Here is a 17,565-nt window from a genome sequence, read left to right as displayed (position 1 = left end):
TAGTGGAACATAATAGTTTTATTCTTTTCCTGGATTTTTATGAAGCCTTTGATTCAGTAGAACATCATTTTATTTTTAAATCGGTGCAAAAGTTTGGTTTTGGTGAGTATTTCTGTAAGGCTGTAATAACTCTTTATTACAACTGTAATAGTACTATTAAATTAAAATACGGTACTTCTCCTAGGTTTTTCTTGTCACGTGGTATTAGACAAGGTTGTCCAATATCCCCTTATCTTTTTTACTAGTTTCCCAGATTTTTTCATCTTATGTTTCTAATAGTGGTCTACGTGGTATCTCTATTGCTGATAAACAGATACTCAACAGTCAGTTGGCTGATGATACCACTCTTTTTTTGCATGATGCAAATCAAGTTCCGTCTGCACTAGAATATATCCAGCAATTCTCCAAAGCTTCAGGCTTAGTTCTGAACCTATCGAAATGTGAACTGATGTCCCTCAAAGAGTGTAATTTGTCACAAATTTGTAATATTCAAATTAGAGATCAGGTATGATATTTAGGTATTATTATAACAAAAAATTAACAAGAAAGATGCTCTATAAATTTTAGTCCACTAATTGAGAGTACACAGAAAAAACTTTGTATATGGCTGCATTTGTATATGTTCTACTGAATGATGTTCCCTTCAATCTGTCATTGAAGGGAAGAATTTTACTAGCTAAAGCTGACGGCTTGTCAAGGCTAACATATGCTGCTCTTTCTTTGAGTGTTGACACTGCCATTCTCAAAAAAATTGAAACCATGCTCCTCAACTTTGTTTGGAAGAATAAAACTCATTTTGTCAGAAAATCTGTACTTACGAACTCCATTGAGAAGGGGGGGTTAAACTTTCTTGATTTTACTACGTTAAACCACACCTTTAAAATAAATTGGATAAAAAACTTTATCAATAAGCCTGCATCTATCTGGAATTTGATCCCTAATGCAATTTTTTCCAAATTAGGGGGTTTAAAATTCGTATTAACCTGTAATTATAGCATAATGGCAAATGTTTTTGTATGCCAGTTGTATAGTTCTGTATTTCATATGTTGATATGCCACCCGAGCATTATGCATTAGAATAGATACTAATAGATACTAACTAGTTTGTAAAGTAACTGCTTGTGTATATTTATTTGTATACACAATACTTAATGTGCACAATGTGTTCTCTTAATATTTCTCTAATCTCTAAATTTAATATTTCTTTATAATACAGAAGCTGTGTTGTTCAGCTTTACAGAGCTCAGATACTAAATATAAATCTACAACAAAACATCAGAGGCCAATAATTACTTTCTTATAAAAAAGGAATTTTATCAAAACATACCAAAAAATGATCCGTCATGCTTACGTATAGACGGTTTCATCTTAACAGCATATACAAACGTTCAATTTCCGGTGCACATTCAGAAACAATAGAGTGCCTGTAGATTATTTCTGAAAGCAATCATAAAGAAACCGAAAAGAAGCCAAACTTGTCTCTCCAATAGGCTACTAAACTTTGAAACAATTGCTTCGCAAAACGATTCACGAAACACCATGTGCTAGCGTCACCTACTTGTGAAAATGTTGTAAAAGCATCAAGAACTCAGGCCAAACTCAATCACATTATACAAAACCATTGCTAATGTTTTCTGAAAATAGTAACGTTTTCAAATAATAATAGATTAATCTGTTTCGTTAAATATTAGTGCCAGCATTTGTGCTTTAGATGTGGATTGAATTATAATCAGAGCATTAAAACAATGAACTACATATTTTCCCTTTTAAATAATCCACGTGTTTTTCATTGGCTGTGTAGAAGCCTGCCCCGAAGCCTCATCCTCCACCACTGAAAATGGCTATAACTCTTTTGAGAATTGTCCTCTTAAACCTAATAATGTCCTTAAGTTAAAAAATGTAATTGAAATGATTAATGTATAGCCTACTGTCTGCACTTTGTGAATATTTTTGTAACGTTTGGGCATATAGCCTGAGGGCTTAACATTTATTTAATCACATCAAAATGTCTTCTTTAATCACTTTTGTCTGTAAGATGTCCAGAAGATGCAGTGTGAAGCACATACATACCTTGTCTATGAATATTAGCTTTCAATAAATAGCCTGTGGGAGCACAGGAGTTTCAACATCAATGGTGTAATGATAACTGTGTTGATGATCACAATCAATTCATGTCAGGTAATTAATTAGGCATTTTAAGATAATAAAGGACTATAGATTTCTACAAACATAATTTATTCATTTTTGTTTGATAAATCTATATAGCAAAAATTATATTTTTTTAACACACATATTTAAATCTTTATTTATTCGTTTAGCATTTTTATTTGGTTGTGAATATTCTGTTGGTTGTATTTTATTTAAACGTTTGTAATGTGTTAAAGAACTAAAACAATGCTGGTTCAACACAGGTCCACTGGCCCGTTTCAGAAAGGATGTTTAGTGAAAACTCTGTTTTAACCGTTTGAATATGAGGTATGTCAAACCAGAGAAAGCAGGTTTACTCAAGCCCGTTTCTAAAAGAGAGGTAACTTATACTCCGTCAGTAACCATAGTAACTAACTCTGTTAGCCTCACCTGGTCGGGAGCAGGTTTTCTTTGGTAAACCCAGAGTTTCTTTCCATCTCCTCCCGATTTTCAAAGCACAAGTGGTGTACCTCATTCATTCATTAATACAATCATTCATGGGACACATTTTGATCACACAGAGACTTAAATGTCATATGTGCTTTTTTGAGGATCGTTTAAATGTGAAGAGGAAGCATTAATTCATAGGGATGTTCTTTGATTTCAAAAGAGCAATTTAGCAGCCGAGTTGAATTTTGTCAATTCCCTGTGCATTTTATTAAAACTGTATTTTTCTTTATATTGAATTAGATACAGGTATATCAAATATCAATCAGGGTTCGTACCACTCATCAGTCTGACTCAGACACGCAGGTCTGATACCCCAAGTGTCCTATACACCATGACGTCTGACACTCATCACCAGAGCACTGATGGGGAGTGAGAACATTAGAATTTTTTATTATTTCTGTTGTTTCATTAATTTATTCATTCATTTAGCATACAGATTAATTTCTTTGTTTACTAGTACATGTATCCATTAATGAATTAAAACGTAATTTTCAGCAAATTCGTAAATCCACTGTCGGCAAAGTGGAAAGTGTGCCTCACTCTCAAGTGCTTTCCGCCGCCATGTTGCTTTTTTGTGGTGCCGTTGCCATGGTGAAAAGTAATATTTGAGCTCAATTGATCATGACTTGTCCTAATTGTGGCGCAAGCGCTTAACTCAAGGTAAGCCTTCCAAGAGTTGATAGAACCAACTATAATCAGCTGTTGTGAAACCAAAAACTCAGTTTCGCATCTCTGTGTCAATCAACTCTGAATTCACATTTTACTCGGGGTTGGTTGAAACCCCAGAAGAAATTCTTGTTTATGTCATTCGAAGTGGTCTATATATAGAGAAATGCAAGCGCACACGTGTTTGAAAATTGACTTGCCCTCCCCTGGTTCCATCTATCACGCTTTGTAGTTCAAGGATAAATCTTTGAAGGATTATCAGTGCTTGTATTAGAATACTTTTAAGATGTAGTTACATGCACCACTGTACTTGTCTGCACTCTTGGTGCATGGCCAACATTTACAGGTCTATGTAAATGTAGTCACAATTTAAAAAGTGCTTCTTTTAAAATTATTTGAAAGAAAATAGCTTTTAGGATAGTTTTAATGTTATCCTGCAAACATAAAAGTAAACTTCATTATATCATTTTGCAAACTTCCTGTCAGGCTTTGGCTTTTTCTAGGATATTTTTTACTGCTGGATTGGTTCTTCCTTCCCTCCCACCTGGTACCCCGTTTAGTTACCCAGCGCTGTTAATTGGGTTAGCCACGGCAGTGCCAGTTATCTGTGAGGCGATGTATTTGTTTGATACGTTGTGTCGCGCTCTCTTCCCGTTCTTGAGCTGGAATTAACCTCCACATCTCCCTCTAGGAAAGTGGCAACTTGTGAGCCGGTTTGGACTATTTTCTCCCTTGTTACAAAGCAGCTGTACAAGAAAACATTGACTATAAGTAAAACATAAAAGGTTATGGAAGTCAATACACAAGTCAAATATCAGACACACAATTAATTCCTATATGCGGTGTTAATTAAATAAGACTATCAAATTCTCACTACGGAGAGAACAGCCGGCCGAGTTTTTTTCTGTGTGACGGACAGGAGTTCCCTGACGTTTTTTTTTGTTGCTGTGTGAATTCTTTATTGAATAAACTGTTATCTCTTACTCTGCATTTGAGTCCTTTTGCCGATTCTGACATTTCCTGACTGTATGCATTCAGAAAAAACCCTGATAAATAATATGACCCGTTTTAAAGCTAGACTTTTGCTCACGCGTTCCGCCATGTGGTTAATAAGCACAATTTTCTGTGACCAGTGTTGTAAATATTGTCACTGTGTAAGCTTCCCCGTGGGCAGCACAATGCGTATGAATTTGTGTACGGAGCTGATGGAACCGGCAAATGCAGAAACGTTGTTTGGAAATCATATTGTACTCTTCCACAGGCAGGGGATGGGCTGGGCTACCAACCCGAACACATAACTTACATATTGTGGTTGAAGCCACTATGAGGCTGCTCAGGTTTTACCACTGAAATTGTTGAAACACTACAGTGTTGCTTTATTGATTAAAGTACCTATGCAAAGCATGTGCTTTGCTGCATGTTAAACCTTAAACTGCGGGTTTTTTTGAACAGTTGATCTCAAGCAATGAAACTGTACTCTTGACCATACTAAAACAGTGTGTTTAACACAATGTTTTAAAAATTGATGTATTTATTTTAAGTTTATTAACTGCATTTCAACATATTTGTCAGTGTATTTAACTGCTTCCCTACATATTTCTCAGAGCAGATTACATTACTACCTGTACATTACTAACACTTTAACAGAAGGCAATAATCATGAGAAGTGCCTTTAATACGGTCACTTTGGATAAAAGCATCTGCTAAATGAATAATTGCAAGTGTATATGTAGCAAATAAGACACTGAAGAGACATACAAGACTTGATTCAAGATACGTAGTCATCTTTTCCAAAAACTTTCTACAAACTTAATTGCCCTGTTTCACAGACAAGGCTTAAGGCTAGCCCCAGACTAAAATAAATGCTTGAGCGGTCTGAACATAACTTGCCCTGAAACTATATTTATATGTCAGTGCCATTTGTTTGTCCCAAGATGCACACTGGTGTCTTAAGTTTCCCAAATTAGTTGGTAAAGCTTCAACCGCTGAAGTTAAGTAAACTCAGAAATGCTTAATAGATTGCCTAAATTTAAATGACCCTTTTTTTCAGTTTGCTCTCAAAACACTATACATGATGCACACAAAAATGAACGTGTTGTGGGCAGATGATTAACAGCACATTCTAGAAGTGTTCAGTAAATGTCTTAGCAGCTCTTTGTACAAACCTGACTTTTCCTCTATTCTTTATGGAGGAGGTGTATTCATAGGCTTTTAACTTTGCATAGTAGTCTGAGAATTTATTGAATAGGATGGATATTGGCATTCCATTAAGAATAATGCCAAATGAGATGCAAGCAAATGCAAAAATCCTGCCCAGGTGAGTTTCTGGAAACATGTCGCCATAGCCCACAGTGGAAATGCTCACCTGTGGAATAAATGCACAAGTAATATTTTAGTAGTTGTACAAAAGTCATGAATCAGCAGTGTTTTTTGATCAAGCTAAGAACAAAGACAGACTGTTTTTGTATAATATAATGTTATACAGAATGTTTAATAATTGTCTTAATGTACTTGAAATAGGGTTAGTATAAGGAACCTTTTACAGATTCCTAACCACAACAATCTTAATAACACTTAAAAATTAGTATAGACACAATTAATAGTGATATATAATGGTTAACTAAGGCTTGAAGTGAAAAATGCTTTATATTAGGGTGCGACAATTATTAGGCAGTATTTCTTTTACATGTATGAGTCAATAAAGACATTTAATATACACTGAAAAGTAAATATATGAAATACTCATTTTAAGAATAAAATACTATTGCAAGATCGCAACATTGGGGTGTGACTAGTGGGCAGCTAGACAAAAGTAGGCAAAGAAAATACAATGCAAAAGAATGAATGAATAATTAGGATGAAGAATAAGGTGTGAAACCATAAGGAACCCTTTAGTCTCCACTGCGACCGTTTTTCAGAACTGCAACCCACCTGTAGTCTTCTGAAGTACAAGGTTCTCAGAGACTTTGCCAAATAATCTTAACCCCCTCCACACACACATATAAGAATAACAAGTTGAGATTGTAAAATACATGAATACTGACAGAGGTTAAAACAGTATCATGAAAAGATTTGATATTATAAAAGCATGACATCATTTTATACACTGCTCGATTCTTCGAACAATGCGTTTTGAGAATTCATTTTTATTCCATCTCCTTCCCTAAGAGGTCTGTCTTGCTCACCCTTAGTTAGGGTTAACACCATAACCCCCTCACCAAAGTCTCTTGTCTGACTCGCCTTAAAAGTCAACCTTCATGGATTTCACAACACTAAGATGTGATTGCTAAAGTAAAGCATGTGACCCCCACTTAATAACAAAGTCTTACCTGAAAATAAGGTCGCAATGCAGAATAGTTTCCACATGGTTTCACACCATATTCTTTACCTTAATTCTTCATACCTTTTCTTTTTGTCCTGCTTTTGACTGACTGCTAGCCCAATGAGCAATTCTCTACCCCATTGGTCACGCATGCCTCAAAGTTGCAATTGAATTGCATTCTTATAATGGGCATTATTAGAGGAAGGGTGCCACAGTGTTTCATGCGTTCTGACTTCTTGACAATGTTAAACATGCTGGCTTCTCAGGCTTGACATATACTACGTCATGGCTTTTTGACAAGTTGACTTTCTGTGCTTGATACCTCCCCCAGCGTTCATAAAGGTTTCGGACAAAATGCTGAACATGAAATTCAGTTTTGTAACAACTTTTCTTAGTCCCTTTTTGGATAATTATCTCGGAAAAGCATGCCCACAAATCAACCATGGAGATTGGGGGGAAGAGCACACCCATCAATGTGCTCCTTCGTTCACAAAGTTCAGCTGTGTTTGTTTGTTCACTGCATTACAACAAGGTAAACAGTGGATAAAATGCTGGCTTTGGAGGTCGTTTGAAACTGACAGATTGAGCGCTCCCAGCACTAAAAAATGCCGGTCATGGAACGAAAGCGGTAAATGATACAAAGCCATATGTTTTGTTGGCAATCAGTGCGTATGTGCATAAGGTACACCACATGAACTTACTGAGAATTTACAGTTATGCGAGGATAAATATGTTGGTTATGTTATATTTTTATATGTTAAAGGGAATAGCTTTGAAATGGCTTAGATCTTATTTATTCAACAGTTTTCAATATGTAGCAATAAACAATGAGGTGTCACGCAAATCGCAAGTTCAGTACGGTGTACCACAGGGCTCAGTCTTAGGGCCTATGCTCTTCGCATTATACATGCTACCTCTAGGAGATATAATAAAGTGACACAGAGTTAGCTTTCACTGTTATGCTGATGACACGCAACTTTATATTTCCTCGAAGACTCTTGAAACACAGCAATTCCATCGAATGGTGGAATGCGTAGTCGATTCTTCAGTAATAACAATTTTGTTATTACTAAACTCGGTCAAAACAAAAGTGTTACTTATTGGAACATTAAACCCTCATCTTCAGCAAAACATCTTGACATTTTATTCGACTTCTCTATTAATGGATGTTCCATTAAACCCTCATCTTCAGCAAAACATCTTGACATTTTATTCGATAGTACTCTGTCATTTGAGAACCAGGTCGCAAACACCTGTAAAATTTAGTTTTTTCCATCTTAAAAATATATTTAAACTACGTCATATGCTGTCATCATCAGATGTAGAGAAGCTAATTCATGCCTTTATGACATCAAGACTAGATTACTGTAATGCACTATTAGGTGGTTGCACTGCAGGCTTATTACTAAAAACTCCAACTGATCCAAAATGCGGCAGCTCGAGCTCTTACTCATACAAAAAAGTATGAGCATATTAGCCCGGTTCTGTCAACCTTGCACTGGTTACCTATAAAGCATCGCATTAATATAAAATCTTGCTTATTGCCTATAAAGCTAGAATTTTATAGTTTTATTTAATTAACACTGCACATATGAATTTATAGTACAGCTGCTTTATAACATTGAAAATTGTAAAAAGCGGTATATAAATAAAGTTGACTTGACTAATGCGATGATGTAATGTGTGCTCATGCTTTAGTTCTGAATTGAATAGAAATAGAAAACGAATAGAAACGAATAGTTTTTGTTATATGAAGTTACTAGTTTCAACAAAAGCTATAAGCATCTACTGTATTATTGCTCTTGTATGACATTTCGCTTTATTTGCTCTCTGCAAGTCGTTTTGGATAAAAGCGTCTGCTAAATGACTAAATGTAAATGTTCTGCTTGGACTTTGGAAATGGTACTTTTAACAGCATTAGAGCACAAAAACATATTTTTAATTTCTGTTTAAGCACAGAAACGAAGTATTAACATCATGGTGTACTTTAAAGAACCTTGGGTTTCCATATAAATACTAAGGCATATAAATGCTGTCTCATGGTAATGTAATCTGATATTTAAAATTGCTGTACTTGGTTACCAGTGTTATTTTCTTGCAATTAGGATTTCAAGATTAAAGCTTCAAGTAGTACTATATCTTTTGCATCCTTTAAAAGTTTCAAACTGAGTTTTCTGCAAAAAAGAGATTGTGAAAGTTAAGCTTTACTTACTGTCTGATAAAACAGACTTTCAGCATAGTGATAAAAATAAACTTACAGCTGCCCACCACCATGCATGTGGAATGCTGGTGAAGTTTGTTTGATGCACGTCATGCTCTACGGTATACACCATGGCAGAGAAGGTGAAAATTCCCATGGCAATAAAGAGAAAAAGACATCCCACTTGCTGGTAACATTGTCGGAGCGTAAAGCCGAAGGCTCTAAGTCCAGTCGAGTGACGTGCCAGTTTCAGGATACGAAAGATACGCATGAGGCGCATGATACGCAGAACTTGACCCAATTTACCCACACGTCCAACAGTCTCAATATCACTGCCATGTTTCCCATAATCTTCATTATCAAAACCCTCTAGGATCATCTGAAGATACAACGGAAGAATCGCAATCAGGTCCACAGCATTCAGCATGCTTTTTCCAAAGTGTTTGAGATTAGGGGTGGACACAAGTCGAAGCAGATATTCCATAGTAAAAAAATCAATGCAGAAAGTCTCCACATACTCACAGTAGGTCTTACCACTCAGCTGGCCTGTTGTAGTTATATACTGCATTTCTTCTACTGTATTGAGAGTCATGGCCACAAGTGATACCAGCACAAAGAAACTGGATGCAACTGCCATGAGCTTTGCTGTGATAGATGAGAAGGGCTTCTCCATCATATTCCAAATAAGGAAACGAATATGACCAAAAGCCATATCTTGGAACAAGTCCTCATGTTCTTCAGTTTCCACCTCTGCTTGCAGTTCCCTTTGTATCTTGAGCTGTTCATTTATTTCATCTTGACGTTCCTCAAACGAGATGCGGCAACAGCGATGGGTGTTCTTAATGCGAACGCCCCAATAGTTGATCTCTTCCAAGAAATTGCGGGGACACAACTCATCTTTAATCCAGACAACTCCAGTTCTATAGAAGTTAAAGATGTTGTGGAAGATGTCTGGGTCACGGTCAAAGAAAAACTCATTGTTCTGCACAGTGTAATCGTCACAGAGATCAAGTTTCCTGCTGTGATCAGTATATGTTGCAAGGCGACCAATTCTTGTCTTGGGATATTTTGCAGCTACTTTATAAGATATCTGGTAGACCTTGCCTCCCACGTTGATGTTGAGCATGTAATTCTTAGTTGGAGAGGAAAGCTTACTAGAGGTGGATAGCAGTTTATCTTCTTCATCATCTTCATACTCCGCATAGATGTCATAAATATCCCCACTCAGCTCCTGCATTGAATTCCATGGTTTCACCCAGTTGTGTTGGTCAAAGGGAAAGTCAGAATCATCAGGATCTTTGGGAGCAGGGGCTGTGACCCCAAGTTTGTAGTTGGGGAACAAGCTTTGCCTCCGTCCCTTAAGCTTGATCATGGTGTCAACGTCCACTCAGTTAGGCAGATGTACTGGTTACTATGGGTGTAGAGGCAAAACATGCCTATAATACCTCTGAGTCAGACCCCTGAGCAACTGTAGTTAATAGCACCGACTAATGTTGCTGACAGAGGGGATTTGAGTGCTTAAAGGTTTAGAAGCCATTATCCTCTTTCAGACATTCTCTATCCACCATGATGTCTTTCCTTTGCCTTACATCCACAAATCTCCAATAAATGTCACACCGTGTGGCATGGAAAATATCAGCAAGTTCTACACACACTACACATTTTTACCATATGCTGATAACCATTTTCAGTGGGTTGCATGTTGGATCCATCTGTTTGTAAGAGTTCTCTAAGAATTCAAAAAAGTAATAAGCAGCAAGTTACTCCTACTGTGGAGAGACTTCACATTTACTTCGAAAGATTAAAGTAGCTTTTAAATATTTGTGCCTGTATTTCAGTGTGTCGTCTCGCCAAGTAGTAGTAGTACTGGAAAACGTTATACTTAATAAAATTAGAATATGACGTAATATACAAACATTTCCTGCAGTTTTTTTAAACACCAATACAAAATTTGTTGAGAGATAACATCTATACAGCATCATGGTTTTACCAATACAAGTTCCACTATGATTCTTTTACAGACACACCCCCAAACATGGCTCAAACATCAGCTACCACACCAATATTAGTCAGTGCGAGTTCAATGTGCATGTCTGGCATGACTTCCTAAAAGTAACATCATTTAAATCTTAATTTTATTGGATGTGTTTGCAAATATTTACGTTCTCACAATACAGAGCATTTTGTTCCCCTGCTAGAAAGTGTCACAGGAACAGCAAACATACATACAAAATTGTTTAAACAAACATTTTTAAATAAATCATCTACCCTGGTACAATGCCCAAACATACCAAAATTGCCTCAGTCAAATGTATACAATCTTATTTACAGAGGAAAATGTGACCAAAGGGCTACGTCCTGATTGATTATGATGTTAAGATGGATATATTCTGGGTTTTTTCAAAGGATTTAACAGCACTTTCCCTTCAAGTTCTATGTGGTATAGCCAATTAAAGAATGAACAATCTGTCATTAACTACCCTCATATTGTACCACAACAGGATGACCTTCATCTTCAGAACAAAAAATGAATCTTTCTCACCCCAGCCATGCAACTGCCACCTTCAAGGCACAGAAAGATAGTAAAGACATTAGAAAATGAAGGTGGAACCACTGTAGAATAAAAACAACTTATTCAGCAAATTCCTCTCGCATTCTCATCGCTTCATAAATTGAAGTTGAACCATTGTATTCACATGGACTATTTAATTGATGTCTTTACTATTTCTACTACCATTAAGGGTTGGCAGTTGCGATGCTGTCTATGACGGTTAAGAAAGCTCTTGGACTTTGTGTTCCGAAGATGAATGAAGGTCTTACGGTTGTGGAACAACATGAGTAATTAATGAACAAATTTTCTATGGACTATCCCTTTGAAAATGCACTGCTGAGAAACTACTTCTGTTTGGGGAAACATATCTTTGAAGGCATGACAGTCTAAAATATGCATTTCATTTAAACATTTCAGACACACAAGTGAGAATGTAGATCTGGACTCCAGTTCTACAGCTATGCAGTCAACATCATAAGTAGGAAATAGTTGAACTACTGATGTAAATGTCCTTTCTCGTACCACAATTCACATACTCTTTATGATGAAAATGCACATCAGAAGGCACCTGGTTTTGAGGCCCCTGAACTGGCATCAGTTGCCATTGGTGCGGTGGCAAATAAACTTGAACATTGTAGTGCTCTGGTTATGACAAGTCATCTTCTGTGCTTACCACTGAAATCTGGAGAAAAGAATAAAAGCAGGGAGATGAGATGTAGTCTGCCAAACTTTATGAACAGTTTTTGTGCCTGAATAAATTCTTAAAACAGTATAGTACATTATTTCCAAAGCCATGGATTAGTGCCTTTGCTTTCCATTTTACGTTGACAGCATATTTCCAATATTTTGTAACAATGAGGTAAATGGTATCCAATTTATATTAAACACAGACAATAAAGATGCATAACTCACAGCAGGGTATGTGTGGCCAACAGAGGCAGAGTGTCTACTTATATCTATATTGAGGTCCTCTTCTGTAGTCTTCAGATACACTGGGTTATCAAAGTTCATACTCTTCTTGTTTTTGATCTGCCAGTTCCTCCACATCAAGTAACCACCCGCAGCAGCCATGGCCAACAACACTGTAGGCAAAGAGCAATAAGGTGTGAGTAAGTAATAAGTAATTGTATGGTGGACATTTTGTTTTTAGCAATAAGGTGTGAGTAAGTAATAAGTAATTGTATGGTGGACATTTTTTTTGTAGTTAATATATAAAAAAAGTATCAATGAAAAGGCTTGACAATTATTGTTTCAATAGAAAATATATTTAAACAGTAAACACCACTGGGTTTGGGCAGGATGCACGCAAACCTTAACCTAAAAAAGATTTTACAATTACATTTTAAAATGTTTTATGTTTTAATATTTTAGATTTTTAGAATAACATTTTAAGCATAACATTAAAAATGAAAAGTATGTTTTTGGATCTAGGAGGACCTCAAACGGATCGAGATAACCTTTGGACCGACAAACTCAAGTCAAAACACAAGTAAACAACATAAATAATGCTGCTAGCGATATTGGAAATTTTATTTAAAAATACTTTACATTAACGGAGTCCTGAAATTGATCAGAAGTGTCCGAATTGAATGCTATCAAACAGCAGAAATGCCGTACTTACACACAGGGAGAATGGCCCAGGCAGCAGCAGACCCTTTGGCTGATGAATTGACTTCATGTATAGAAGTACTCATATTTCCTTCTAATGGTTAAAACAAAAAAAGATCAAGCTTCAGACAAATTAATTATAATAAAACCTATTTAGGCAAAATAATAACCAAGAAATGCTGTAAACAAACTTTACAGTAATATACAACATTACATAAACACAATCAAATGAGCATATGATGACAGCAACAGCAAGAAAAGGTTGGTGAATGGTTTTGTTCTGGAGACACTTTAAAACAAATGATTTTCTTAGTTTTGGGAAGATGGAAATAAATCTTGTGGCGCTTACAATACATTTTACATTTACATTTATTCATTTGGCAGACGCTTTTATCCAAAGGCGACTTACAAGTAGTTTTATACAGTGGCACATTACTGCAGAGCAATCAGGGGTAAGGTGCCTTGTTCAAGGGCACTTCAGCCATGACCTGCTGGCACTGAGATTAGAACCGGCGACCTTCTGATCACAAGCCCAACGCTCTAACCATTAGGCCACAGTTGACCCAAATTTTGTGACATGTGCAAGGGCTTATGACCTATCGACTGTCCAAATTTTAATCTTGTACGTCTGGCCTAGAAATGCTGCTATTTAGGGCTGCACGATTAATCGCAATTCGCATTCAAAACGTGATTACATTTATGTGGCTATTGCGATTTTTACTTTTTTTCAAAGCTCCTTTGAAAGGAGTTTTTTCTTGATAATAGAGTAATAAGCTGTTTTCCAAGTCGGGGTCTGCATGCTTCGAGGGCTGCTTTTCAAGACCGAATGCGTCACAGCAGCGTGACTAAAGACTGGTAAGGCCATTTCGAAGGCTTCTTCAAAGGCAGTCTCAAAATGTGTCCTTGTTGCCGTGAGCTGACATGGCTACAATGAATACAATGAATCTCGTGACAGGAGCAGCAGGTGACATAACTTGGAAATCCTGCATAAGACTAGACCGTCTCATTTCGGTTCGCTTCGTGGACTTTGGGTGCTGCATAGGAATGGCTTTTAAAGACACTCTTAACTCCATGGGCATTAGACAGCATGTGTCAGGACCCACTCACCTTCGTAATCATACGTTAGATTTAATACTGTCTTACGGTATAAATGTGGACGACGTAAAAATCCTTCAGCAGAGCAGCGACATTTCGGATCATTATCTGGTATCTTGCTTGCTTCATTACCCTATGGCTGCAAATCAAACTCCTAGTTACCAAAATGGAGAACAATAACTTCAACTACAAAATGTGCTTTTCTTGATAATTTGCCTGAATTGTCTCAAATCTTTAGTATGAGTAATAACGTTAAAGTTCTTGACTTTACCATTGAAAATTGTACTGCCACCTTCTCAGAAACGCCAGACACAGTTGCTCTTCTGCACTTAAAGAAGATTTAATATGACAGCCTGACACCGTGGTATAATGAACAAACTCAGGCTCTTAAGAAAGCGGGAAGAAAAATGGAGCACAACTTTATGAAAACTAAATTAGAGGTATTTCGTACAGCATGGAAGGATAGTATTTGAAAATACAGGAAAGCCCTAAAATCTTCTAGATCCGCCTACCTTTCATCACTAATAGAAGAAGACCAGCACAACCCTAGGTTATTTAATGCAGTGGCTAAATTAACCAAAAATAAATTGTCAGCAACTTCTGATTCTGTATACAAACATAGCACTGATGAATTGATTAACTATTTCATAAATAAAATCCAAGATATTAGTAAAATAATTAATAACCGTGCAACCAGAAGTGAAACCCGCTGAACAAATTACTAACTACAACGCCCCCAAGTAGAAATTGTGATTATTTTCTACCAAAGATCACAATGAACTATCTAAAATCATTAGATCATCTAAATCAACTACATGCATGCTAAACCTTATACCTACAAATCTACTGAAAGAGATGCTCCCAGAAATTATAGATCCTCTCCTTAGCATTATTTACTCTTCTCTGACACTAGGACATGTGCCTAAAGCATATAAGGTGGCTGTTATAAGGCCCCTTGTCAAAAAAACCCATCTCGACCCTGGAGAACTAGTTAACTACAGACCGATTTCGAATCTACCTTTCATATCTTAAGTTCTCAACTCAATTATGTTCCTCCAAAGGAATGACATCAATGAAGATTTTCAATAAACAATGAGGTGTCACGCAAATTGCAAGTCCAGTATTGTGTACCACAGAGCCTAGTCTTAGGGCCTATGCTCCTCGCATTATACATGCTACCTCTTGGAAATATAATACAGCGACACTTAGTTAGCTTTCACTGTAATGCTGATGATACGCAACTTTATATTTCCTCGAAGCCTCCTGAAACACAGCATTTCCATCGAATAGTGGAATGCATAGTCGATATAAAAGTGGATGAGTAACAATTTCTTATTACTGAGCTCGGACAAAACTGAAGTGTTACTTATTGGACCGAAAACCACCATACGTAACAACCAAGAATACTGCTTAACTATTGATGGATGTTCCATAAAACCCTAATCTTCAGCTAAGAATTTTGGCTTTTTATTCGATAGTACTCAAAGTCGCCAACACTTGTAAAATTGCGTTTTTCCATCTAAACTACGTCACATGCTGTCACCATCAGATGCAGAGAAGCTAATTCATGCCTTTATGACATCAAGACTAGATTACTTTAATGCACTATTAGGTGGTTGCCCTGCAGGCCTATTACAAAAACTCCAACTGCTCCAAAATACAGCAGCTCGAGCTCTTACTCATACAAACAAATATGAGCATATTAGCCCGGTTCGGTCAACCTTACACCGTTTACCTATAAAGCATTGAATCAATATAAAATCTTGCTTATTGCCTATGAAGCCCTGCATGGTTTAGCTCCTCGCTACTTGAGTGAACTTCCCTCGTATTACAGTCCTTCACGTGCACTACGCTCTCAGGTGTCAGGTCAGTTGGTAATACCTAGAATTTTAAAATCAAGTGCAGTCGGCAGATCCTTTTCCTATCAAGCGCCTAAACTTTGGAACAGTCTTCCCCGCACTGTCCGTGAGGCAGACATACTTTGTCAGTTTAAATCTAGACAAAAGACGCATCTTTTCTATAGTAAAGACCCATCTTGTATACACTACACTATCATAATATATATATTCTGAAGGTTTAGGCTGCACTAGTTAGAGCAACCGGAACAATGAACACTTCCAATAACAACTGATGCATTTGTTGCATCAAAGAGTGCAGAACAGTACTCTACCCTCAGCCAGACTTGTCTCATTGTTCCAAGGTTACTAGAGCTGGCAGGACGCAGTCCAAGGTTACCAGAGCGGGCAGGATGCAGTCCATGCCCAGACCTGTCAAATGCTGTGATGATAGAGCTGTAAAAAGGATGTGGCGACTCTACAAAAGTATTAATGATAATCTTAAATCGAATTATTTTTTGTATTTTGCCTTGTTGTGCAAGCAGTGTCAAGCTTGTGCAGAGGCTGCAGCTTTTGCCCGAGGGGAACAGGACTCCCTGGTTAGGCCTGGTGTCCCTCTAATGTTATTTTCTCCTCCAATGGAGTTTTGGGTTTCTCGCCACCGTTTTCATACTGTTTTGCACTGTTTGCCTGGCCGGGGGTGCTGCTAGAATTGTATAGTTTTATTTAATTAACACTGCATATAGGAATGTATAGTCTGTCTGATATTTGACCTGTGTTTCGTAACAAGTGCTATATAAATAAAGCTGACTTGACTTGAAGACTGAGATCTCGTTTTTAAGTCTACAGCTCTACTGATATTTTAACCTTGTTTAAATTACAATAGATTCTATTTATTCTGTGCCAATAGCATATCACTAACATCGAGACTAAATCAGACGCGACCAAACGTTGTTGGAAATTCTGTAATTTTCACTTCGTGAAAATAGCTTATATTTCCAATTTTTTTTTCAAATTTCACTTTGTGTTAATGGCATCTGATTGCTATTTGCAACAAAATTTACAATGGAGATGAAAAGTGAATTATGGGGAAAATGTCTCGAACATTATTTTTAACAGGGTGACTGTTACTTACCTGGTCTGCAACGCAGTCCATCCAGAGAGAGTGTTTGACCTTGTGGACAAACACAAGTGTATTTTGGGGAATGTTTGTTAATCTGTGGAGCTGGCAAACACATAAACGAACAGCCTCCATTCTCCAGCTTCTCATTACACCAGTTTGTCCCTGTATTGAGAACACAAAGCCTTTGCTCTTTAGAAGGTGATATTGGCAATAATAAATGCAGACAAGGGAGTAACTAATGAGTCACTGATGCAGAAATATTTCTCAGTTAATTTGGAGTTTGTTTCTAACATTCTAGATATCTGCAAGACCCACCTGACAGCTGAATAAGCTCATGGTACACAATGATGTCCTGTGGTTCATTGAGGTTGCTGGCCAGCATAGTTATATTAGAACCTGTGAACTTGTTTGCACCATAGATGGCCTCGTTTTCACCATCTGTCCAGAACACACGATCCTATGGTAAGTGTATGTAAAGGTTAAAGGATGATCTGATACAATCAATTAATTTTAGAAGCATCAGTCATG

At 37.0% G+C, this 17,565-nt stretch overlaps 2 protein-coding genes across 2 annotated transcripts in view; both read right to left on the bottom strand.

Annotated features, from left to right (window-relative positions):
* Positions 1-2,826: 2,826 nt before the first annotated feature.
* kcnv2a (potassium channel, subfamily V, member 2a) lies at positions 2,827-10,609 on the bottom strand. The gene is made up of 2 exons (XM_079449283.1): positions 8,884-10,609; positions 2,827-5,668 (listed from the first exon to the last, which is right to left on the bottom strand). Exons 1-2 carry the CDS (start codon positions 10,195-10,197, stop codon positions 5,426-5,428), a joined length of 1,557 nt encoding a protein of 518 aa, XP_079305409.1. The 5' UTR covers positions 10,198-10,609; the 3' UTR covers positions 2,827-5,425.
* vldlr (very low density lipoprotein receptor) overlaps positions 10,474-17,565 on the bottom strand; it is a 50,820-nt gene continuing 43,728 nt past the window's right edge. The window contains exons 14-18 of the mRNA XM_079449282.1: positions 17,353-17,494; positions 17,050-17,199; positions 12,998-13,078; positions 12,289-12,458; positions 10,474-12,058 (exon numbers count right to left, since the gene is read on the bottom strand). Coding sequence (XP_079305408.1) covers positions 12,023-12,058; positions 12,289-12,458; positions 12,998-13,078; positions 17,050-17,199; positions 17,353-17,494 — 579 coding nt within the window. The 3' untranslated portion in view covers positions 10,474-12,022. The remainder of the gene's footprint in view (positions 12,059-12,288; positions 12,459-12,997; positions 13,079-17,049; positions 17,200-17,352; positions 17,495-17,565) is intronic.

The sequence above is a fragment of the Barbatula barbatula genome, assembly GCF_947034865.1.
Source record: "Barbatula barbatula genome assembly, chromosome: 24".
Taxonomy (NCBI): domain Eukaryota; kingdom Metazoa; phylum Chordata; class Actinopteri; order Cypriniformes; family Nemacheilidae; genus Barbatula; species Barbatula barbatula.
This window is presented reverse-complemented; position numbering and strand designations above follow the sequence as displayed.

Coding starts and splice junctions, on each gene's coding strand:
- kcnv2a (XM_079449283.1), bottom strand. CDS start 10,197: ATGATCAAGCTTAAGGGACGGAGGCAAAGCTTGTTCCCCAACTACAAA. Junction 5,669..8,883: donor ATGCATGGTGGTGGGCAGCT/GTAAGTTTATTT, acceptor TTTATTCCACAG/GTGAGCATTTCCACTGTGGG.